Source organism: Syngnathoides biaculeatus, chromosome 11, assembly GCF_019802595.1.
Source record: "Syngnathoides biaculeatus isolate LvHL_M chromosome 11, ASM1980259v1, whole genome shotgun sequence".
NCBI classification, from domain to species: Eukaryota; Metazoa; Chordata; class Actinopteri; order Syngnathiformes; family Syngnathidae; genus Syngnathoides; species Syngnathoides biaculeatus.
The window spans coordinates 18,080,153-18,106,278 of record NC_084650.1 but is presented as its reverse complement, the minus strand read 5'-3'; the positions used below and the strand labels follow the sequence as shown (position 1 = coordinate 18,106,278).

General features: G+C 44.6%; 1 protein-coding gene across 1 annotated transcript in view; it reads left to right on the top strand.

Moving 5' to 3' along the window:
* Window positions 1–16,196: 16,196 nt before the first annotated feature.
* LOC133509035 (protocadherin-11 Y-linked-like) overlaps window positions 16,197–26,126 on the top strand; it is a 69,355-nt gene continuing 59,425 nt past the window's right edge. Inside the window, exons 1-3 of the mRNA XM_061835670.1 lie at window positions 16,197–16,219; window positions 17,093–17,135; window positions 17,521–17,737. Of these exons, the coding sequence (XP_061691654.1) occupies window positions 16,197–16,219; window positions 17,093–17,135; window positions 17,521–17,737 (283 nt within the window). The remainder of the gene's footprint in view (window positions 16,220–17,092; window positions 17,136–17,520; window positions 17,738–26,126) is intronic.

The window sequence follows — 26,126 nt, the reverse complement described above, 5'->3', positions numbered from 1 at the left end:
TCTCCCGTGCATACGCGCTAGCGCTACACAAATGTGCACAATTACAGTAGCCGGCGGTCTGGAGGGCAGACCTAAAAGGGAACAACAATGTGTGGAAAAAAAATGATAATAAAACAAAATAGATAAAGCTGTAAAGAAAATAAAATAAATAATGTAAGAAGGTGAGCATTTATTTATTCTAGTATGCGTAGATTAGCGTTAGCATTCACATGTGCACTGCACAGCTGTTCAAACACTGATTTCGTGCGACTTCCTCAGGTTTTTTTCTATACGTAATAATGATTTGTATCTTCTGAAATATCATACTGTATTTTTTCTTGTGTATGTTTTGTTTTGACTAAACTTTAGTGCTGTATTAGGTTTTTTGACGTACAGCAGTTCAAAGTAGGAATTTGTGAATGAGACTGTTGTGTTCTAGTTCTTCATTGTATGCTAAGTTAGCGTTAGCTGGTGGAAGTCGCACATTCAATATTACTTTTTTTCAGACTGATACCATTACGACTATTCACTTTTGAGTACTCATCGATACTGAGTACCAATACCACTTGTCGGTTTGATGCATCAGATTTCAATTAAATTGACAGGCAATTGCCAACGAAGTCTTTCCTTTCTTTACGGCGGACGTGATTCGCTAACCTGCTAAATCCCCGGATAGGAGGAATGATTTTATCAGATTTTTTTTTTGTTTTCCATACAGTATCTAAAGCTGGTATCGGCAGGCTTCACAAGTACCCGATAGCTTGAAATTAGGCCCAATACCTCCTATCAGTGTCGTGCCAATAACGACCGTTTGTGTATCGTTACCGACTTCGGCAAATGGGGACATTCGGTAGCAGGCAGCCCTGCTACAATTACAGTCGGCTTAGCATTAGCATCAGCATCCCCCGCAGAGCCTCTCGCTGGCCAGCCGCGACCATTCTTGGCAGCCTCGCAGTGGCTAATCCTGCCCGGACACTAATGAACATTGGCTGCCGTCCACCGTGCGGTGTTGTTATGAAGTCACCCGCCAGCCATTTAGCCGCCGCTAGCTACTAACGACTCACAAAATTTGGTTATGTACTGCGTTAAAAAACAAAACAAAACAATGTTTTCTGCCTTGAGGCGGCACGGTGGATCAGCTGGTAAAGCGTTGGCCTCACAATTCTGAGGACCCGGGTTCGATCCCGGAGCTGCCAGGATGGAGTTTACATGCTCTCCCCATGCCTGCGTGGGTTTTCTCCGGACACTTCGGTTTCCTCCCACATCCCTGCGATTGGCTGGCAACCAGTTCAGGGTGTGCTCCGCCTCCTGCCCGTTAACAGCTGGGATAGGCTCCGGCACTCCCCGCGACCCTCGTGAGGATAAGCGGCAAAGAAATTGGATGGATGGATTTTTTTTACTTGCCAATCAATCGCAAGCAACGTTTAAAACCCAATAGATTGGTCGCCAATCAGTGTCAGGTCAGATATCCAAAAACAATGGACTGATTGCCAATCAGTCACAGGGCACATACAACAATTTATGAATTGTTTGCCAATTAATATCACACATTTCCCCCAATGGACAATTTATGTTTATGTTTACATCATATTTCCCGTCTTTACATTTCAGGGCGTTGACAAACTGTCAGCGTTTTCCGTCCTCTATTGTTTCCACACAATCGACCCGACCTCCCCTCCGCGCGGCCCCCTTTCCCCCCTTGCGGCTATTTTTATCCGCACGTAAAGAAACGTGCTAACTTGCACCTGCGTTCACACGTGCGGCGAACCTCGATGATTTATCGAACGAACGGCGGCTTTCCCCAAATGTGCTTCGTTTTTTTTTTTTTCGGAGCTATCTCCACAGAGTTGACACACCCCCCACCCGAAAAAATGTTAAAAAAAAAAAATCCTATTTCCAGGCATGAATAAGCAAACATTGATGACGGCGCCTGTTGAAGGTCATTAAGCAACCGCGGTGGTGGACTCATTGAACTTGATTAGCGCTGACCTCGTAAAGCCGCTTCACAAACAAGACACTTTTATTTTAATCATCCGTGTGCAAATAAACACGCCTGGACAAATTAAAAACACAACCCGTGGCCCGTTGCATATTTATTTTGGAGGCGAGAGGACAAATGGGCTGAAAGTGATAAACAGGAAGGGGGGGAAAAGTATGCAGTTACCTTGACTTGGGAGTTTAATTTGCTCCGTGACCGAGCTCATAACTCAATTTCGTCATATATCATATCCATTTTCTCCATTGAAATGAATCAAATTACCATTCCTCTCTTCCAGAATCCCCTAAAGTACCACAAGTTTTTTTTAGATGGAAAGAAATATTTTAGAGCTTATTTTAATAAATTAACCTCTCACTTTATTCGTAATTATTTAGTACCTCTGATTAAAAAAAAAACTTTTAATTTCCACTACTTTATTAAAAAGCAGAACTATTTAAAATTAACATTGCAGAAAATAAACATAAATTGGTTATGATTCAGTTACTGGTGTGGTAAGCAGAAAAAAAATGACTGTTAAGAGGCAGAAATTTCGAGGTATTAGTTAAACAAGGTTTGAGAGATTAATAGATGATCAAAATAGTTGTGGATTAAATGGGGAATTTGTAGTTTTTGATTATTCGATTAATTATTCTATATTGAAACATTTCAAAATTTATGAGAATAATCCCTCAACTCCATAAAAAAATATCCCAGTGAATTCCAATAAATTTCTGATTTAATTGTTCCTGTTTGGAATATTTACTGTGGATTTATATCGACATTTTGAGCGCCATACACAGTTTCGAATGCTGGTTGTGCACATAAGGGAACGGCAACTTTCAAATATCTTTTCTTTTTAGGAAAGTGTAACTTTGATTCTTTGTCTTCTTTTTGAAGGGTGTGAAGGATTACGCACCAAAAGTGTCCCTAATGACTTAAATTGTATGTTATGGCTCCGTGCAAATGGTTTCAATCCAAATCCGCGTATCCGATGCGCAGCACATGCGTTTCCACTTACCTGGCGTGACATCAGTGACGTTGTTGACATTTGGAAGTGAAATTCTTTTTTTTTTGGTTTTGTTTGTCTATGTGGTGAGTTGATGAATTTCTGTCACACGGTGGATTAAACTTTGACTTTTAAGTGCACAAAGGTTTCAAAAGTGACTCTTCCATGGACATAAAGTGAATACTAGAATGCCATCTGGGATTTAACCTTTGACCCTTTTTTGCAATAAGATGCGATCAGCGCTGTTATTCTGTCCTGAAGGCACACGTGCGTGATCGTTAAGTGCTTTCAGTGTCATGTTTACCTTTGACCCCTACACCTAAACTAAAGCGTGACGTCACTTTCCGCTTAAGCTTCATTTCCTCTTAGCGTGACACATGACGACACCCGCTACCTATTAGCATATGTATGGATCATTTTCATAAAGTGGTACCACGACTTCGGCAGGACGGTGCCACACCTGGTAAAGCGTTGGCCTTGCAGTTTTGAGGAACCGGGTTCGATCCCGGCCCTTCCTGCGTGAAGTTTGCATGTTCTCCCCGTGCCTGCGTGGGTTTTCTCCGGGCACACCGGTTTCCTCCCACATCCCAAAAACATGCAACATTAATTGGACACTCTAAATTCCAGAGGCGAGAGAGTGAGTATATCGGTAGAAGGTTGCTGAGGATGGAGCTGCCAGGCAAACGAGAGAGAGGAAGACCAAAGAAAAGCTGGATGAATGTGTTGAGGGAGGACATGAGGACTGCGGGTGTTCGAGAGGAGCATGCACGAGATAGGCTTAAATGACACGCTGTGGCGACCCCTAACGGGACAAGCTGAAAGAAAAAGACAATCTTGAATCTTAAAAGAGGCAAACAGTGCACCGTAAAGAGTGTGTCCAGTAGAGACAGGTCCATGGTCCTCTTTCAGTTTAAATATTAAGTATCTTCAGGTCTTGTTCAAGACGGAGGGAAGAGTGGAGCGGAAACTCGACCGGCACTTCTGTGCAGCGTCTGCGCTAATGTGGACTCCGTATCGGTTCTTTGCGGTGAAGAAGGAGCTGAACCCAAAGCCAAAGCTCTCAATTTGCCAATCGATGAGTCGTGACCCAAACGACAAAATCGTAGGTACGAGGGGTCACAATGAGTTTTGCGACACACGGTGTTCGGGTTAGAGATGGGGTTGAGAAGATTGGTCATCCGGGAGGGGGGGGGGGGGGCATTTTTACCAGGTCATGACAACCATTTTGCTAATCCTGAGTGCATGCACTTGTCTGGACACCCCCCCCAAACGATTCTCTCTCTCTCTCTCTCTCTCTCTCCTCTCTCTCTCCTCTCTCTCTCTCTCTCTCTCTCTGTGTTTTTTCTGGATTAAACAGTGCCACAAAGAAACATGACTGTTGCATATATTAAATTAAATGCCGTACCTGCAGTGTGCTGCTTTGGACTGATAGTGTTGCTTTAAGCTGCTTTAGTGTGCGTCTCTGTGCGCGTGTGTGTGCACGTGTGTGTATTGGAAAACGCACAAAAGGAGGCCTGTGATGTTTGAGTGACAGCAGAGAGGCGTCAGCAGCTCTTGAATGCGCACATTCAGACAAAAAAAAAAAAAAAGCGTAGAGTCGCCGTCCGTCCGTTTTTCGTATTTTTTTTTTTTTTTTTCCCTGCTGTCAGCCGTCGGTGCTGCGTTCTGGTTCTGTCCGGACATTTGAGCGACGGTGCGGAGAGCAGCCAGGCAGCAAATTGAAAAATAGCAGCGTAGAAAAGAGATTTACGGTTTCTTTTTCCCCCTTTTACTTTTTTGTGTGTGTGTGTGCGTGTGTGTGTGTGTCGCCATCGAGTTCATTGGATTGCCGTGTCAAGTGTCAGTGTCAACATGCGTGTGCACACACACACACACACACACACACCTGCGGGGCAGACAAATGTTGACGTTCTACTGAACTCTGGAACCAGATGATGGACTCAGATGACCCATTTTGTTTGAGTGTATGTATGTGTAAAATGTCACTCTCAACACACACACACACACACCTACACACACACACAAGCTACTGAACACATGAGACTCAGCTGGCTGGCTTTGAATGTGTGGCAAGGGTTGCTGTCAAAGTACTCATACACACACACGTATACATCATCACGGTTCATCAGCTAATCCAAATAATTGCTAAACTTCCACTCCGATCGTTTTCATCCTTTTCCATTCCGCCTGATTAACTCGCAGGATTCCCCCCCCCCCCCCCATCTTCTCAGGTTCCCGCCGACCCGCGGAAAATTAGCGTCCACGACGAGAACGGCCGGGAGCGGCCGCGTCGAAGTGGCTAACGCTAACGCGATCGGTCCGCGCTCCCCCGACCTCGGGCGAGTCCTTTCCGAGTCGTTCGCGCTTGACGGGCGCCGCGGCTTCTGTCGGACAAGCCGCCTTTGATGCTTAAAACCGATTTGGCGCTTGCCGGCTTTTTAAGCACGCTCATGTGACGGAATCGTGGCGCGCATGTGACTGAACGGGTAGATTGTGAGGCTTTCAGTATGTTACAAGTTCACAATATTTGTTGAAGGCCCTTCCATGGCGTATCCATAAGTTAGACTAGTTTGCTGCCTACATAAGTTGCAGTTATTAAAGCCTAAGTGTCATCCCTATCAACATTCTAAAATAGATATTGAAATGAAAAATACGTATAACATTATTCACTTCAATGTCGATGCGAAAAAATAAATATGACCGGAGACCGCGTCATCCACGCGCAAAGTTGCGGAAGTCTCATTCGACATCCAAGTGGTCGCCATATTGGCTGCATTTCCTGTCCGTGACATCACCCGGGACATTCGCCATTGAAAACACGCCCCTTCAGACACGGAAGCTCTTTCCGAACAAGAGAACATCCCACAATCGAGTGAAGTGACCGGGGCAATATTACCCGATTGTTTCGAGCCGTATTCAGATGATATGCGGATCACTTCTAACTAACAACAGAATCCCAGAGAGTATGTATGCGTCAGCTCAGCTCGTCCCCCCAGCTACTATGGGACACGGAAGCTCTTCAAAGAAGAGAACATCTCACAATCGAGTGAAGTCACCCGGGCAATATTACCTGATTGTTTCGAGCCATATTTAGATGATATGCGGATCACTTCTAACTAACAACAGACTCCCAGACAGTAGTATGAGACAGCTCGGCTCGTCCCCCCACCTACTATGGGACACAGAGGCTCTTTTCAAAGAAGAGAACATCTCACAATCGAGTGAAGTGACCGGGGCAATATTACCCGATTGTTTCGAGCCGTATTCAGATGATATCCGGATCACTTCTAACTAACAACAGAATCCCAGAGAGTATGTATGCGTCAGCTCAGCTCGTCCCCCCAGCTACTATGGGACACGGAAGCTCTTCAAAGAAGAGAACATCTCACAATCGAGTGAAGTCACCCGGGCAATATTACCTGATTGTTTCGAGCCATATTTAGATGATATGCGGATCACTTCTAACTAACAACAGACTCCCAGACAGTATGTATGAGACAGCTCGGCTCGTCCCCCCACCTACTATGGGACACAGAGGCTCTTTTCAAAGAAGAGAACATCTCACAATCGAGTGAAGTGACCGGAGCAACATTACCCCATTGTTTCGAGCCATATTTACATGATATGGGGATCATGGCAAAACCGCATCCAGCCAAATCACGTCCCCTTCCGATCCACCTCCCCGCGGCGTAGATGAGCCATCCTGGCTTAAACCGTGACCGGCGGACATCGCGCCGACGGGCACATCGACACATTTAGCACCCCTGACTTACGGATTACGCCCCCCCCCCAACTATTATTTTTTTTAGTAGCCGTATACACACCTACCTGTCATTTGGAACCCACAAAGCTCTCGTCCTTTGCACCCGTGCAATCCATTTTTCACGACGAACTGGGTCTCTTGGAAACTTATGAAGGGTAAATCCATCCTCCCGAGTGTTGGAGCAAGTGACCAGGGCAATATTACCCTATCGTTTCGAGCCATATTTAGATGATATGCGGATCTCGGCCAAACCTGTGTTCGCGCAATATCCACCAATGCAACGAGCCGTCATTTTGGCTAACATGAAGAAACAACGAGCTACCTTCCTGCAGGTAAAACTAGTAGAAACAAACGAGTCCGCTTGAGGTCGCTACTACATCCAACGTCACTTCCTGCTTCTTGTCGAAAACAAATCCCTTGAGAGGATTTTCATGGCAGGAGTTGCAAAAAGTCGTACACATCAAAATTATGTTTTGTGGTGAAAAAACGCATGGGTCCATGCCGGCGACTGTTTTTTCATTAATAACATGCTAAAAATCATGCATTTCATGACACTGGCCCTTTAAAGAGAGAGTCATAATCTTGTTTGTCGATGGTCCTTCAATGGCGTATCGATTAGTTATTATTTTCCGTCATTAGCAGCATGTTTGCAAGTTGTATTCCTGTGATTAGTTTGCTGCCGTCGTTAAAAAGGAAGGAGCCATAATGTTAATTTGCTTGTGGTTTGATAGCGTATCAATTTTGTCGAGCATTGACGTTTTTTTTTAATAATCGCCACAGGCCAGAGACACTTCGGGCTTGTTAAACTACTATCAAATCGAGTTTATATAGTTAAAAAAAAAAATTCCGCCCCTGAAGGCTGTTTCACTTAGCGAGATCAAACTGTACTTCATGATCGACAAAAACAGTCTCAAGAAGCCACGGATGGAAAAAACATATTTTGCTTGTATCCACGAATCATTAATGAAGAAACTTCTACAGAATCTGTCGAATTGCTATCAAATATGTTGCTATCGGTACTGATATGTGTCGGCGGCCAGAATTTTAGCTCACTGGTATTTCTCTAAACCAGGGGTCGGCAACCTATGGCTCGCGAGCCACACCTGGCTCTTTTGGTGGTCGCGTATGGCTCGCAGAGACCTCATAACGACATAACTGGATACAGCAGGGGTGCTCAATGTGTACATCGCGATCGATCGCGAGGAAGTTCTGGTCCGTCGCCATCACCGTCTTTGTTTGACCGGCACGTCCGGCCAGTCACGTGATTCGATGACGTAGGTGCACGAGCTCGATAGCTCGTTTTCATTCGTGTAAAGTGGTACCACTACTTACCAGCGTCTCTTGTGACAAAAAAAATTGATGTTACGAAATACCTCCCCGGTAAAATAAAATTGAGGTTACGAAATGCCTCCTCGGTAAAATATTGTCTCTAGTTACAAAGGAAATTCAGGATATGAAAGGCAAAAATAGGTGCTGGATTCGTAGCCTCCAAATTCACAAATTAACTTTGTCTAACGACGACCTGCTGCACGGCCTCCGATGACGGCCACACACTCTTCTTCCTCGTTTACCTTGCACCACACCCCTCCGCTCTTAAAGGGCTACACTCATGATTACAAACGTTAAGTCCTTATGCAGCCTATCAATGTGGTTTATAATGACAGCGTTTTATGCGCCACCCACCACCAGATTTTTATTTTTTGGTGTGCGCACATAAATGGGGACAAATGAAAAATATTCAACCTGCAGACCAGCTGATCGTGAAAACTCGGAACGCACGTACGCGTACCGCACGCTGCGGCGTGTGAATATTGCTGTACTGACAATGTTTGGTTATACCGATGCATATGAAAAGTCTACGTTCAAGAATAACGGATGGAAGTCTCACAGGCTGAAGTTTAATTTCATGACGTATGAAACGGATGACGAAATCATCAGTGAAGAAGTCGCTTTAAGTAACTGAATAATGTATTAATTAAATAAATTAAAGTAAAAAGTACTTTTGTCATCATTGATGAGCAACAGTATAAAGTTATTTAAATGAATTTAGAGACTTATTGTACTCTTAAAGTGTTGGTTTTTCCATAAAATGCACAAATACACTTTTATTTAGTTTTCCCAAAATATTGGACGGCTCTTTTGGAATTACAAATTAAAATATTTGCTGTTTGTGGCTTCTCTCAGCCTAAAAGTTTCCCGACCCGACCCCTGCTCTAAGCTCTCAAACCCAGAGGCGTGGTCGCGACCCCGACACTCCTAAAAAAAGAGATCACGGGAGGTTGGCTGCTTGAAAAAAGTCGATCTTGGGGCCAAAAAAAAAAATAAGTTTGCCCCCCCCCATGCTGTAGACAGATGGGTGACTCCCCCTACTGGCACTGACATATGTGGCCTTCTTCATAAGTCAAAAATTTGCTGGAATAACACGGACACATCTGCATAGTCCAAAATAGGCACGTCCCAGAAGAGTTGGACTCTGTGCGGGCCCCGTCGCAGGCGGCTGCAATCTGCCATGTCGTTCTCTCTCTCTCTCTCTCTCTCTCTCTCTCTCTCTCTCTTCTCTCTCTCAACACACACACACACACACACACACACACACACACACACACACACACACACACACACACATCCTGTGACAGCACTCACTCACTCGCTCACATTCATTTGTGTTTCCCCCGCCATTCATCTCGCTCTCGGACCGACGTGGCACCGTTTGCGGAATTATGGGATGTCGCAGCGCTTGACGTGGGCCGCCTGTTTTGCGCGCGCGGGTGTGTGTGTGTGTGTGTGCGCACGCATACTTGATCAGCGCACACTTTTATAAGCATGCACAATGCAGCCTCACACACTCTTATCTCCCACGCAGGGAGGTAATGAGGAGCTCTCTAACACACACACACACACACACACACACACACACACACACGGAGGCAGGCGGTGCCTTATCTCCCGCTTTGTGTCTCGGCTGACAAACAGCCGGCGAGGCGTCGTGCGTTTCTCCTCTCGCGGCTGCTTTTTAATCATCGGCGGGCCACCTCGCCACCTCCACCACTTCCTTTTCGCCCTCCTCCTCTTCCACTACTACATCCTCTTCCTCCTCCTGCGCTTCCGATTCCTCCTCGAGCCCCCTCGATTCCTCCTCAAGGCTTCATTTAGTCACCGCCTTCCATTCCTAAAAATCACATTAAGTTTTAACGTGGCGGCAACGGTGGAGCAGCTGGTAAAGCGTTGGCCTCACGGTTCTGAGGACCCGGGTTCGATCCCGGCCCCGCCCGTGTGGACTGAGCATGTTCTCCCCGTGGGTTTCCTCTCACATCCCAAAAAACATGCAACATTAATTGAACACTCGAAATTGTCCCAAGGTGAGATTGTGAGAGCAGCTGTTTGTCTCGATGTGCCCTGCGATCGGCTGGCGACCAGTTCAGGGTGTTCGCCGCCTCCTGCCCGTTGACAGCCACCCTTGTGAGGATAAGCGGCTAAGAAGATGGATGGTACCACTACTTACCAACAACTCTTGTAATGAAAAATTCAGGTTATGAAAAACCTCAGAAAAATATGGTCTCTAGTTACAAAGGAAATTCAGGATATGAAAGGCACTGGATTCGCAGCCCCCAAATTCCACCGCACGTAAACATCCTGTATCTTGGTTTATGTGATTAGAGCTGCTCTCCCATTGGCTATCGCCCACCATCTTCCTCGTGAGGATAAGCAGCAAAGTAAATGGATGGATAGTTTTAACCTTAACAAGGCGCTTATATATATATATATAAAAATGAATTTGAATAATGATTGATTTTAAAGGCGGCACGGTGGAGCAGCTGGTAAAGCGTTGGCCTCACGGTTCTGAGGCCCCGGGTTCGATCCCGGCCCCGCCTGTGTGGAGTTTGCATGTTCTCCATGTGCCTGCGTGGGTTTCCTCCGGGCAGTCCGGTTTCCTCCCACATCCCAAAAACATGCAGCATTCCTCGGACACTCTCAATTGCCCCTTGGTGTGATTGCAAGTGTCGCTGTTTGTCTCAACGTGCCCTGCGATTGGCCGGCGACCAGTTCAGGGTGTACACCTCTTGCCCGTCGACAGCTGGGATATGCTCCAGCACTCCCGTGACTCTCGTGAGAATATGCGGCAAAAAAATGGATGGATGGATGCTACCTCTACTTAACAACAACTCTTGTAACGAAAAATTCAGGTTACAAAAAACCTCGGAAAAGTATTGTCTCGAGTCACAAAGGAAATTCGGGCAAAAATAAGTGCCAGATTTGCAACCCCTAAATTCCGCCGAACGTAAACATCCTGTTTCAGCGTTTGTGTGGTAGAGCTGCTCTCCCATTGGCTCTCGCCCAGCATCTTCCTGGCGTGCCATTGGCTAGGCTGGGATAGGCTCCAGCACTCCCTGAATAACGAACTCACCTGGATTTCGGCAGTGATTTATTTATTTTTTTTAGTTTCTATTGCAGCCACGCTTGCGAAGCGCTGAGTGAAATTCACCATTTATCGGTCGTAAGCAGGTAGCGCACGCTACGACGCCGACGAGATCCGCGAGTGGGCGTCCTGCAAAAGGCGGCATAGAGGAATGCTTCCCGGGGTGACTGCGAGGTTGTGTGTGTGTTGTTTTTTTTTTTTTTTTTCCCGATGTTGTTCCTCGACTGTGATGTGCTCCACTTTAGCTCGGCGCTGCGATGCCGCAGATTGCTGAGATGACTTCTTCTATTTACAGCAAACAAACACACGCCGGCACACAAGTACAATAAAAGACTCAAACAAACAAGGATTTGTCGCGGTGTGTGTGTGTGTGTGTGGAGGTAAGGTGGTGAGGTGAGCACAAGTACGGACTCGCACACTGTACTTAAGTTCAGGTGCTCGTGTTAAAAAAAAAAAAAAGTGTGAACACCTCGCATATTCGCAATAATTTTTGAGGAGGAACATAAAGTTAATTCAACAAATGTAGCCCTTTACCGGCATCCAGTCCTTTTCCGCCAGAAACTTCGGGGGGGAAAAAAAAGTAATGCAGTATTTATACTTAATTACTTCCCATGTGCGCGCTCGCGTCTGCGTGAGCGAGAGAGCCCGGCGCTCAGACGCCTCATGATTTGTGCATCTCTATTCCGGTTCTTTCCGTCTGGCTGTTTATATCCGAGCGCCGATTTTGTATCCCGCGCTAGGAAGCAGGAAATGGGAAGCGTTTATTAATAACAGGCTGCAACGCGCCCGAATCCGACACAGACGCACGCGAACACGCCCGCGTCTTGTTGTGCGCGTGTGTGTGTGTGTGTGTGTGGAGGCGCCGGATTGCTAACAAAAGGGGTTCGGGTTTGATTCCTGTTATGAAGGATTTGGAGGGGGGTTTGGAAAGGGGAGAAAAGGCCTCTGTTACGCCACATTTCTCACTCGACATTTCCATCCATCCATTTTCTTAGCCGCTTATCCTCACAAGGGTTGCGGAGAGCGCCGGAGCCTATCTCAGATGTCAACGGGCAGGAGGCGGGGTACATCCTGAACCGGTTTCCGGCCAATCGCAGGATATAACAAGAAATATGGAAGATAAATAATAAATGTTGTCATGTAGATTGAAGGTAACTACATGATTACTACCGTGTATATAAAGCCAATGTAAATTAAAAACAATTATCCATCCATTTTCTTCACCGCTTATCCTCAGTTTGTCTCGATCAGCCCTACGGGCAATTTAAAGTGCCCGATTAATGTTGCATGTTTTTGGGATGTGGGAGGAAACCGGAGTGCCTGGAGAAAACCCACGTCGGCACGGGGAGAACGTGCAAACTCCACACAGGCGGGTCGAACCCGGGACCTCAAAACTGTGAGGCCAACACTTTCCCAGCTGCCTCTACATTTGATACTTGAATTGTTTAAATTGATATTTGTGACTTACTCTAGACTTGTAGCTCTGCGTTACCCGTGCAGTGTTGCTTGTTACTGAAATGTTGTTCCTCGTCATGTTTGCAAATATATGTTACCCTCCAGCTGTCACCCAATACTCTATTTTGTTGACTTGTCGTTATTTTTATGTGACTTTTTTTTTTTTAAATATCTCACACCGAACCCTCAAAGCTGTTGCAATTCACGACCGCTCGTGATTGGACTGCGACTTCCAACAAAGGTGCTGGATTGCGGACAGCGGGCATTTCGACAAAAGTACAACGCAACAAAAGACTTTTTGGGTGCTATTTGAAGCGGTTCAGGGTTCTGACGAGGATGGCACTTGTTTCCATAGTTACCAAGTATCTGGCCAGCCAGGGATGCTGCTGTTTATCTGCCGAGCCCCGTTCAGGTGCGCGTGTGTGTGCGCGCGCGCTTCGCTCGGCGCGCATTTGTGTGTCCTGCAGCGCTACATGGACAGCTAATTGTATTTTAATTATAAAAGCATCAAGTCAGACAGCTTCCTCCTCCTCCACAAAGACAAAGTCAATGAAGCGTCAAAGTTTGTTTTCAGCCTGCTGCTTTTATGCAAACTAGCTCGTCGCCTTCAGATGACATTTAAACTCTAAATTAACTCCGCCGTGCCAACGAGAAGGTGCCGGGAAAGACTCGGAGTGACCGAGTTGTTGTTTTGGTGCGTTTTAAGTCGGGTGTTACCCACTGATTGAGACCCGACAAAGTTGTCCATGGCAGGTGTCCGCATGGACGTAACTGATATACAGTGAAGAAAATAAGTATTTGAACACCCTGCTATATTGCAAGTTCTCCCGCTTAGAAATCATGGAGTGGTCTGAAATTTTCTTCGTAGTATCAGTAGCATCGTAATCGTTTTTAACGATTCATTTGTGTGATACAATTGCAAATAAGTATTTGAACACCTGAGAAAATCAATGTTAATATTTGGTACAGTAGCCCTTGTTTGCAATTACAGAGCTCAAACGTTTCCTGTAGTTGTTCACCAGGTTTGCACACACTGCAGGAGGGATTTTGACCCACTCTTCTATACAGATCTTCTCGAGATCAGACAGGTTTCTGGGCTATCCCTGAGAAACACAGAGTTTCTCGATTGGGTTTAGGTCTGGAGACGGGCTAGGCCACGCCAGAACCTTGATATGGTTCTTACGGAGCCACTCCTTGGTTTTCCTGACTGTGTGGTTCAGGTCATTGTCATGTTGAAAGACCAAGCCAAGACCCATCTTCAATGCTCTGACTGACAACAAGGGGTTGTTCCCCAAAATCTCACAATACATGGCCGCGGTCATCCTCTCCTTAATACAGTGCAGTCGTCCTGTCCCATGTGCAGAAAAACACCCCAAAGCATGATGCTACCACCCTCACGCTTCACAGTGGGGATGATGTTCTTGGGATGGAACTCATCATTCGTCTTCCTCCAAACACAGTTAGTGGAATTATGACCAAAAAGTTCCATTTTGGTCTCATCTGACCACCAAACCTTCTCCCATGACTCCTCTATATCATTCAAATAATTATTGGCAAACTTAAGACGGGCCTTGACATGTGCTGGTTTAAGCAGGGAAACCTTCCGTTCCATGGAGGATTTCAAACCATGACGTCTTAGTGTCTTACCAAGTCACCTTGGAAACGCTGGTCCCAGCTCTTTTCAGATCATTGAGCAAGTCCTGTCGTGTAGTCCTGGGCTGATTCCTCACCTTCCTAAGGATCATTGAGACCCCACGAGGTGATATCTTTCATGGGGCTCCACTCCGATTGAGATTGACTGTCGTGTTGAGCTTCTTCCTTTTTCTCATGATCGCTCCAACAGTGGACCTTTTACCACCAAGCTGCTTGGCAATTTCTCTGTCGCCCTTTTCAGCTTTGCGGAGTTGTACAATTTTGTCTCTGGTGTCTTTGGACATCTCTTTTGGTCTTGGCCATGTTACAAGTTTGAGTCTTACTGATTGCATGGGGTGGGCGTGTGTCTTTATGCAGCTAAAGACCTCACACAGGTGCATCTGACTCAGGATAATAATACATGGAGTGGAGGTGGACGTTTAAAGGCGGACTAACAGGTCTTTGTGGGTCAGAATTCAAGCTAATAGACAGGTGTTCAAATATTTATTTGCAGCTGTATCACACAAATTGTGAAAAAAACATACATTGTGATTTCTGGACTTTTCTTTTTAGATTATCTCCCTCACAGTGGACATGCACCTACGATGAACATTTCAGACCCCTCCATGATTTCTAAGTGGGAGGACTTGCGATATGGCAGGGTGTTCAAATACTTATTTTCTTCACTGTACTTTGTTCTACTTCTTTTGTTGTTTTGGACTCGAGTAAACGTGTCAAGAGATTTAGATTTGTGACTTTATTGAACCGTTATGACGTTTTTAAGTCAAAAGAAAAAAACCCAACAACCTTCCCTCAGCACAATTCATCGGATTTGAATCGTGATCACGATTTTGGCAGCCACAATTAAATGAAGCTAATCATTGCCAAGATTTACATTTAAAAACGCAGGCCGCGCTGAAGCACTAACCCCTGAAGCACTTTCTCAAGCAATAGTCAGCCAATCACCATGGGGAGAACGCATTGTCAAGGCTTTATTAAGATGGCTGAATAAGCTACAGCACCCTGAAGCAGGAACCGAAAGTCACTTGGTAGACTGATGAAAGCGACACTGTGTCGACAGCAGAAAGTACAGTGCTCCCTCTACTTTCAAAATTAATTCATTCCGGATGCTGCTCCATAAGCAGAAGCACTTTTTACATGTACATGGCCTAATCCGTTCCAAGGCTCACCACCCTCACCAAAAAAGCACTCAAATTACATAATGTAAAGAATAATAATACAAAAAAATGTTCATTTACCTTTGGCATTGGGCGACCATGTTAAGAGAAGGGTGAGGGACAATCTGACGATGGAGGAGGAGGCAAACGTATGACAGCCAAAAGAAAATATACGTACGAACGCACGCACACAACTTAATTCCACTAATTTCTTGGGGCCCACGGTGAAGAAAGATGAATAAACTTGCAATAAACACAAACAAAAAAAAAAAAAAACTCACTAAAAAGTTGTGCTTTAGCAAGGTGCGCTAGCGCATACCTGTCAACGTGTAGGGTTTACCCGTAGTTCATACGGATTTTGTGGTGAATCTTACGTATACGGCCGTATATCACAAATCGTACGGATTCTGAAAATTCAGCGTCGAGAGTTGGTGAAGAAAGTTACACACGAATACAATTCTGAATACAATAAATAGACGTTGATAATTCGACATTAACTTCAGATATTATCAACATGGAGAGCTACAAAAAAAATAATTGAAAAACTTTGTTTTTTTTCCCCCTCCGTTATTTTGACATAAAATTTGCTTCGGTATGTTATAAGGATTTTTTTGCTCTCTATAAGGATTTTTTTTGGTAGTTTATTCAAGTTGGCGCTCCAAAAAGTTGACATGTTATGGCTAGCGAGTGATAAAGCGTGTGAATGCGCTAGCGATTGATTGGTGGCCTTCGAGTGTCAAAGGGAAACGTAGAGCATCAAGAGTAAACATTGACGTCACTCCTAGCCAATGGGAGGTCAGGAAGATGCCAGGTGATAGCCAATAGGAGAGCAGTTCTAGCTCGCCACTTTCAAACCAAGATACAGGATGTTTACATTTGGTGGAATTTGGAAGCTGTTAATAGTAGCACCCATTTTTTCTTTAATATCCTAAATTTCCCTTCTTAACTAGAGAATATTTTTCCGAGGAGGCCTTTCATAACCTGAATTTTTCGTTCTTCGTAAGTAGAGGTACCACAGCACAGCAAAAATTGGAAATGAGGAGCATCATTGTGAGGAGTTTGCGTCTCAAAAGGGATCAACATCGGTTGTCTGGACAGTTTTTAATTCAAGTAAAGAGACGTTAAAGCAGAAGTCATATAAAGAGTGGAATATGAATGATTTTGATTGATTACAGTTACGACAATATTGATCAAAATCATCGTTACTATCATTCAGGGCATATATGACATATATCACAGGCCTATATGACTCATAGGGGTTTGGTTCTGAAGCTTGACACTTGTTGGTAATGTTTTTAGGTGAGAAAAACATACTTTTTCAAAAACAGTATCATCATAGTTCATTATCATCATAAATTGCCTTAATTACTCCAGATCTAGAATGCCTTTATGAGAGACTTTAATTTGATGTACGACTGAATGTGGTTCAAACTGAATCTATAGTGTAATTAGTGATGTTTTGAAGCAGAAAAATAACTTTATTTAGTAATTGCATTGTCCTATAAGGCCATATTGCATAAGCTAATTTTAGGTGAAGAAAGCTTTGGCGCCAACCTTCACCTGGCCGCATGCCTTGATGTGGTTTTTAGTTTGCTGATTTTACTACCTTGAATCGTGACACTTGGTTGTGTGATGTTTTGTGGTCACCGCATCATCAACGGACACATTGCCACAAATATTACAGATCAAGGACACCTTTGACGCAATTTGATACGCGACTTAACGTGGTCCAGTGTTTTCATTTTTTCAAAGCTTTTTTTTTTGTGATTGATGTTTTCAAGCTAAAAAAATCTTTTTGGTTGAGTGCCTCATCATGCGAGCCACGGAAGAAGTAATTGCACATCAAGAAAGTTTTCATCGCAGATTTTAATTTGACGTGATCTGATGTGGTTTGGCGAATGTTCAACATTGCCGCTTTGTTGTGTGAAGGTTTTTGGTCGTTGCATCATTATACAAGGGCGTATCACTGCGATAGCTGCAGAACCTGAAAGCTTTCGACGCGGCCTTCGATATGATATGTGACTTGATGTGGTTTGTCATTTGTCGATTTTTTTGACGTCGTTTACGAGCTTGTTATTAATGTTAGACAACGTCTCATCTCGTTCCCAGCAGCCGCATCGCCGGGTAACCTTCTCCACGGCCAACCAGGCGCAGGACCTGCAGGACCCGTCCCAGCACAGCTACTACGACAGCGGTCTGGACGAGTCGGAGACGCCCAGCTCCAAGTCGTCGTCCGGGCCTCGGATCGGCCCGCTGGCGCTGCCCGAGGACCACTACGAACGCACCACACCCGACGGCAGCATCGGCGAGATGGAGCACCCCGAGAACGGTGAGTCTCCTCTTTTGATCCTCGCCGCTCCGTTCGACGACGGCAGATGGCGGGAATCCCGTCGTCTAATCGGATTCCCGCCATTCCCGCGCCACACAATCAATATGCAACATAATCAAGTCCCACGGCTCAGCGCATTAACATCACAATTATGCAAATGACGCCCGGTCCAACCTTCCATCAGCTCCACTTAAGGATCCACAGGGGGAGGATCGTCGGGGAAACTGGAATTGGGTTTGTGCTCGTTAATGTTTTTATCAGCGAGCCGACAACAACGCGTCGGCTTTGTGTACGCAGCCTGTTGAACGTGACGACTTGGAACGCTAACAGTCAAAATAAAAAAAAAAAAAATACAGTACATTTTTGATCATTGCGTCACCGTACGAGGGCGTATTGTCAAAATAATTGCAGATCAAGAAAGTCTTCGTCATTCGATTCAGTACTGAAAGTTGTTTTACATTTTTTACATTGTTTCTGAATCGTGTTGTGTAACTAGTTACATTCAAGCAAAAAATGTTTTTGATCGTTTCGTCAATTTACAAGAGCATATTGTACAAAGAACAGCGTATCTAGAAAGAGTTCCTCTCAGGCTTTGATTTCATATACGACATAATGCGATTTGTTTATTATCATTACTTTCACCTTCTTATTGAAACTCTGACATGCTGGAGCAAAAGTCACTTTTTAGCTGATTTCATCATCATACAAAATAATTCCAGATCTCGAAAGGATTGTGTACATAAATTAAATCAGTGACTTGATGTGGTTTGTTGGTTGGACATTTCTGATTCTTATTACTGTCTCTTTTTTGGGTGATTGTTGACATATTTGAGCAAAATATATATTTATTGATAATTTTGTCAAAGAAGGACATACTTGCAGATCTGGAAAGCGTCGTCGCAACCTTCGGTTTGATATATTTGACTGGATTTCATTGTAAATCGAGAAAGCATTAATTTGAAATGTGACTCCAATTTTTTAGTACATTTTAGACCCGGGGTCCCCAGAGTTTTTTTTTTTTTACCCCAAGATCTACTTTTCAAGCAGCCAGCCTCTTTTGAGCTACCTACGGCGGGGTTAATGTCATGTTGCCTCCTATATTTAAAATACTGAATTTGATTTTCGTGCACTGTATTGTCTTTGCTTTCATCCTGGATAAGGTTGTGCCAAGGTGGAATTGTAAAATTATACACCATCTCATCCTGCACTTTGTACTTTGGCTTCAGATCAGACCGTTCCCACACAGAAAAGAGAAATTCTCATCCAGTTCAATCACTTTTTCTTCGATTACTCACATACTTTGACAGTCATTGCATCTTAAAACAACAGCATTTCTTTCTTTTAACTTTCTCCATTAAGATCGAAAGTAAACATAAGCAGCATGTCTAGCTCGTCTTTGCTCTACGTCGCCCAGACTGTGGATGCTGTCATGATAAAACACATTAATGGGCTGCGTAACTACTGTAACATTTGTAATTATGAGTGTGCGCCTTCAAGAGTGGGGTGGGGTGGGGTGGTGGTGGGGTACTGTAAGGTAAACTAGGAAAAAGTGTCACTGTTAGAGAAAGTTCTGTGTGCTGCCTAAAAGAAACCAGTGGCTTCTTCTTTTCATTTTTTACAGTACGTATGTGAATTGTGCCATTGGATGGAACAACCAGTCATCCCTCACTCATTGAATCACATTGCAAAATACCACAAACTGAATAGCTGTATTTTATACTTTCAATTTGCATTGGATTATTTTTTTTTTTTTGGCCACAACGCAGAATATCTGCGAAGAGACTGCATCAGCGGTGCACAATTGCGCATGCGCATCGAGGGAACATTGGCTGACGTCTTTTTTTTTTTTTTTTTTGGGCACGCCGTCCCACGATCGACCAAGACTGCCTTGCGATCAATCGCGATCGACGCATTTGAGCACCCCTGTTTTAGATAAACCTTGTAAAGTGACTTTTTTTCCCCCGATATGTGACATTTTTGGGTGACTGCATCGTCATACAATCGTTTATCACAAAAAGAATCTAGAATGACACAGACAGACGCCACAGACTTGATAATATACGATGGATTTGGTTTGTTGTGAATATCTTTATATTTAATTAGTGCATGCGCGGGTGTATTTCGAATCTAATTGCACATCTACGACACATTTGTTACAGGCTGTCATTTGCCATGTGATTTGTACTTTATTTTTTTTTTCTTTAACTTGTTGCTTCATCTCTTTATTTTGTGATTGGTAAAGTTTTTAGCATCAACATACAAATCTTAATGTCTGCTACAGTTTTGGTTGACAATTGAAACATGAAAAATCAGCATAATAGGGCTTTTTTGCGTTTATAAAAATTGTAATACCAGCGAAGGTGCGTGGGATCGAGTTCTGCTCAGTGATGGTGTCAATATCTGCCCTGCGACTGACTGGCGACAAGTTCAGCGTGTAGTCCGCCTTTTGCCTGAAGCTAGCTGGGATAGGCTCCAGCTTTCCCGCGACCCTTGTGAGGATAAGTGGCTTTGGGAATGACATGTCATGATAATACCAGCTAAAAGTTTACCATTACCAGCCAAAATTTTTTCTTTAAAAAGTAAAGTACGGTGGAACCTCGGAAGAAACACGCGCCCCATTTTCGTAGTTAGCGATGATCTCCATCCTTAAATCCACTGCGGTTCGTACAATTTATCCTTTTTCCTTTCAACTTTTGCCCGGGGTGTTCGAACTCTGAGGCATTTTTGACATTGATATTTATATTTTTTGGGTCAAAGTCCAATTTGTATGATTCTTGAGTCCTTCGAACTCCGAGGTTCCACTGTACAGTATATGAAATTTCCATCATATTGAAGAAAATGAATACAATGATTACAATGACTTGTCTTCTTGAAAAAAAAAAAAAAAAAAAACAGAACATCATCCAATTTTCTGAAAGACCACTTTGCGTTGCGCATATTAATTGGATGCTGGTGTGATCGGTTGCTATGGCAACAACAGAGAGCCCAGCATCACTGCCTCATCTCTTCCGTTTTGCGCGGTATCATCGAGAAGGACGCTCACATGTCACTGGAGGCTGTGGATTATATCTGGATTAAATCCAGATTACCAGGCGATATCACCGTAATCCGCCGAGGAGCATTAAGCGCACCGGCGACCCCCTCGGCTCGGGTCGCGTGCATCGCCGGAGAGGAAGCGGTTCCATCTGGCGAAGCGCTCCGCCCGCCTGCGTTTACTTACGCGCGCATTAACTTTATACTACATGAACAGCTACACTCACAGCATATCCTTAGAATCCAAACTTGATTGACAATCGCAAACAATTGCCATGTGTTTTGATTTAAAAAAATGAAATCCGTAATTTTTTGCTTCAAAATCAAGGGAAAACGTATTACAGCACATTTAATATCCACTTGACAGAAGCTGCATGATATCGCTTAGCTTTGTGTGCGTGCGTGCATGCGAGTGGAGAATAAATCCACCTGTGAGTGCCCGAGTGTGTGTGAGTGAGTAAATGTGTGTATTATGAAGAGAGAAAACAAACGTGTAAAAAAGGAGAGTTTGTGTACTGTATGTGACAGATTGTATTTTTGTGTCAGTTGTGTGGTTCTTTATCAGTGTATGTGTGTGTGTGTGATAACGTGATAAATTTGTGTGAGTGTGCAAGTGAATTGGAAGCGTGTGTGTTTTGCAAGAGAGATCTGTGTGTGCGAGGTTGTGTTTGTTAGTGTGTGTCTGAAGTGTTAGTGAGTGTGAGAGAGTGTGCACATGCATGTGAGAGCATGCGTTTGATGTGTGGGCATGCGAAATTGTTACTCAGCGAGTGAGCATGATTGTGAGATTGTGTATAAGTGTCTGCGCTTGTTTGTGAGTGTGTAAGAGTGCATGAATGTGAGAATCTGTTTGTTATAGTGTGTATGTGTGAAGTGTTAATGACTGTGAGAGAGTGCACATGTGTGTGAGAACATGCGTTTGATGTGTGCACATGCGAGATTGTTTCTCAGCGAGTGAGCATGATTGTGAGATTGTGTATAAGTGTCTGTGCTTGTTTGTGAGTGTGTGAGAGTGCATGAATGTGAGATAGTGTTTGTTATAGTGTGTATGTGTGAAGTGTTAATGAGTGTGAGAGTGCACATGCGTGTGAGAGCATGCGTTTGATGTGTGCGCATGCGAGATCATGTTTGTCAGCTCGTGCGCATGTTTGTGTGAGTGTGTCTCAGTGTATGTGCTTGTTTGTGTGTGAGCGAGAGTGCATGAATGTGAGATTGTGTTTGGTAGTGTGTGTGTGAAGTGTTGATGAGTGTGAGAGAGTGTGCACATGCAGGTGAGAGCACGTGTTTGGTATGTGCACATGCAAGATTGTTTGTCAGCGCATGTTTGTGAGATTGTGTCTGTGTGTGCTTGTTTTTGTGTGTGTGCGTGTGTGTGTGTGTGTGAGAGAGTGCTTCCATGTGAGATTGTGTTTGTGAGTGTATGTGTGTGAAGTGTTAATGAGTGTGACAAAGTGTACACATGCGTGTGAGAGCATGCGTTTGATGTGCGTGCATGTGAGATTATGTTTGTCAGCGCGTCCGCACGTTTGTGAGAGTGTCTAAGTGTGTGTGCTTGTTTTTTGTGTGTGTGAGAGTGCATGTGTGTGAGATTGTGTTTGTTAGTGTATGTGTGTGAAGTGTTAATGAGTGTGAGAGAGTGTACGCATGCGTGTGAGAGCATGCGTTTGATGTGTGCTCATGCGAGATTGTTTTTGTCAGCGCGTGCGCATGTCTGTGAGAGTGTGTCTAAGTGTGCGCGCTTGTTTGTGTGCGAGTCAGAGTGCTTTTGATTGTGAGATTGTGTGTGTTTTGTGAGCGTGAGTGAGTCCCACTTGTGTGAAAACCAGCTATCACCAATCGAAACAGGTTCTTTTGGTTCCCGGGGGCATAAACTCCCATCTCTGTGCCCTGGGCAGCAGCACCGCAGTTTTTGCACACCACTGGCGAAAGCACGCGTGTGTGCGTATTAGTGCGTGCGTGTGCGTGCACGCGTGCATGTGTGTGTGTGTGTGTGTACGCTTTGATGTGCGGAGGATAGGAACAAAGTGAGGATGATGAAGATGAAGAGAGCAGATAGAAAATCTGACTGTGGCTGATGCGGGCAGCAGATAAAAGTATGTGCCGGCGCACACTCACACACACACACACTGTCAGGCCTCCATTTTGTGCCTCCTGTCGCGAGCTCAACTTTGCTTTCTAGCTCTCAGCGAACCGCATAGGAGGCCCCCCACTACCCCACCATGCCATCTTCATCATCATCACGGTCATTATCCCGCTCTCTCCCGGCACACGCAGTCGTCACCGACAGGAAGTGGACACATTAGCGGCGCGTAGCCACTGGCATTATCGTCCATTACGAGAGCTTTTAGAGTACGGCGAGATGCAAGCGAGCAGATCTTCACGTCGGAGCGCGTCTGAGGCGGCGGCGCTGCCGCCGCGGGCTCAAGTCACGACTACGCTGCGCCTTCTCGGAACGCGGCTTACATTCGAGACGGCGGCGAAACCAGAAAAAGTCATTTCTGTGAAATATGTCATCCCTTCTCGTGTAGTTAACGCCATGATGATGTCGCAGGTTGATGATGTCACAGGGTGGTGAGGTTGCGGGTTGTTGCTTCAAGTTGGTGAGGGCACTGATCTTAAAAAAAAAAAAAAAAAGACATCGAGCTGTTGGTCGATTGTTTGAAACCAGTTGGCCGCCATCTTGGTACTCCCAAAACGTGTGGCGGACATGGTTTACAGCACAGGTGTCAAACTCAAGGCCCGGGGGCCAGATCTCACCCACCGCATGATTTTATCTAAATTATGAGTATGAGAATCCATGATATATGTTGAGATATTGCAAGGATTATTATGTACCCAAGCATCAGCAATTCTTTAAAAACACATTAACCTTGATTTCTGATTCCGAAACTACCTCATAAATTTCACGTGTAAATATAATGAGGTGAAAGATTTTCATGGTTTCACAGTCATCACGGCCCTCTGGAGGAAACCCGAACTACAAAGTGGCCCGTGACAAAAATGAGTTTGACAGCCCTGGTTTACAGGTTGGATTCTGGTGGCGTTTTTCCTCAAAAGTTTGGCATGTACAATTAAAACTGGTCATGTGAGCTTGACATTTTTTTTAGTTCTGCTAACACGAAATACTTTTAATTCGATTTGGAAAGCCCAAAAAGGCGAAGTGCAAAGGAAAGGCGTATGACACGGTAACTACCAAGAAACCTCGCATATTATCTAGGGCCCGATTTCCGTGACATGTTAACTTTTCCTAAAATACGCCGTGAAGCACTATCATCTTAACGTAGCAAAAAAAAACTAAGCATTTTTTGTCATAAAAACATTACATTTTAAACCAAGTTCAGTTAGATATATTGTTGGAAATAAGGACTCGCAATGGGAAAATACACTTTAAACGCATTGCTCATTTGTTGTCTCTGCGACGTCCTATTTCTGACTCGCGCAATTCCAAATTGAAAATCAAAAATTCAATTTGCAGCGTTCTGTATTAAGAAATTCATTGAAAATTTCACAGAAAATATGTTTTCTTGATTATCCACTGAGGAAGTTTGGGAAAATATTGACATCGCTTTTTCGCGAAAAGCCGTCGGCCTATAAAGGTGAAGCGGAGAGTGAACGGTGAACAACAACAACAACCGTAAATAAAACTTTGTTTGAGTGAATTAAGATCATCAGAAAATAATCTTTACAAACAAACGTTAACAGTGCCAAAGTAAATCTTCCTAACTTACCTGCTGAATGTTTTCTCACAGCCACAAAACCGCCGATTAACGCACAGGTCGGCACGGTTGTTTTGGGAGTATCCATTTGGCGGATGGCGACTTCAGTTTTGCCGGCCAATGAGCCATCCAGTCTTTTGTTTTGAGATGAGTGGGTGAGGGTCGATGATTCATGGCGGTTGCTAATGTCGCATAACGGTGACATAATACTTCGGAGCTGTCACAGAAAGATGTAATGATGTGATGAAACCGCACGTCGCTGATAATGACGTTTTCGCTTCATAACGACGATGCAGCATATTTATGATGTCACAAGTTGGTGTGGTGTCATCTGTTGACTACTGAAAGGTTATGTATGGTAGGACAGCAACCTGCGCTAATACCCCGTTCCAGGAACTGCCTTAAATTGAGTTGTTTTTCAGCAGGCTCCGGCCTTGTGTGACTAGCCAAAATGGAGTTGTTTTTTTTAAGCAGGCGCCTGCCTTGAGTGTCCAGCCACGACAGAGGTTTTTTTCTCGGCAGACTCAACGGCCATGGGTCTCCAGTCACATCAGTCAGAACCTGTTTTTGAGACTTGTCCGCCAACGGCAGCTTTCCCAACATTGCCGATATAATCTTTCTTCTGCTTTCACACACTTTTACTCGGTGTCTGACTACAGCCTTTTCCTGTATCGCACTGTGTGTGTTCATTGAACTTCGGCGTGTTTGTCACATTTCACGACTCTGGAGTCCAGTTATTGAGCGAAGCTGGAATTGGACGAACATGCGTTTGCAATCCTACAAAATATATACATACAGTTGCCATTTTTTCCCCCCGAGTATAATCAGTTAAAGTATTGTGGGGACATTTTTATGAAGTACCATAGCAGTAGAGGAGCTTAGCGCGCTTAATCGTGACTGGCTCATGCATCAGGCCAACATACATTTCCTCCTCTGGCAGATGCTTACTTTGCAAAAAAATCACTTACTGACTAATAATGGGACACACACACACACACACCACACACACACACACACACAGTCATTAGAGCTCGCAGTGTTATGCTAGCGCTGCACGCTGCGCGTTCAAAGGCTTTCCAGGCTGAACAACGCTCACGCTGGCAGCGGGCGTTGCGTAACCATGAAAGCGGACGTCCACGCATTTGGAAGTGGGACACTCGCTGAGAGATGGTCTGACGAAACCGCCGGATGATGAGCGTGTGTGTGTGAGAGATGCTCATTAGCCAGCAGATAAAAGCGGCGTGCGCACTGATAGGAGAGGTGATTCCTCCCCGTGGAAGCGAGCTGTTTCTCCCCGTGTTTGCTATTTGTGTGGCAGAGTGATCGCTCGCTGTGATGCGGAGAAGCTTTGCTCGGAGCTCTTCCTGATGCACTCGCTTGTCCACCCTGGAGGCAGTGAGAAAGAGAGCGAGGTGGATTTATTATTATTATTACTTTTTTTTTTTTTTTTTTTAACCCCAAGTCCGTTGTTTATTCCAGTTTATCTGCCCCCGGACGCTCAACCCGCACACGGAGCAGGGAGCAGCTTAAGCGTTCTGTTCTTTTGCGTCTTTTCAAGCAAAAAATTGCCGTATCACAGAAGTTGGGTTGTGCCGATTATCTGCCGTGGCCTTTTACACGGAACACAGTAAAGTCGCATA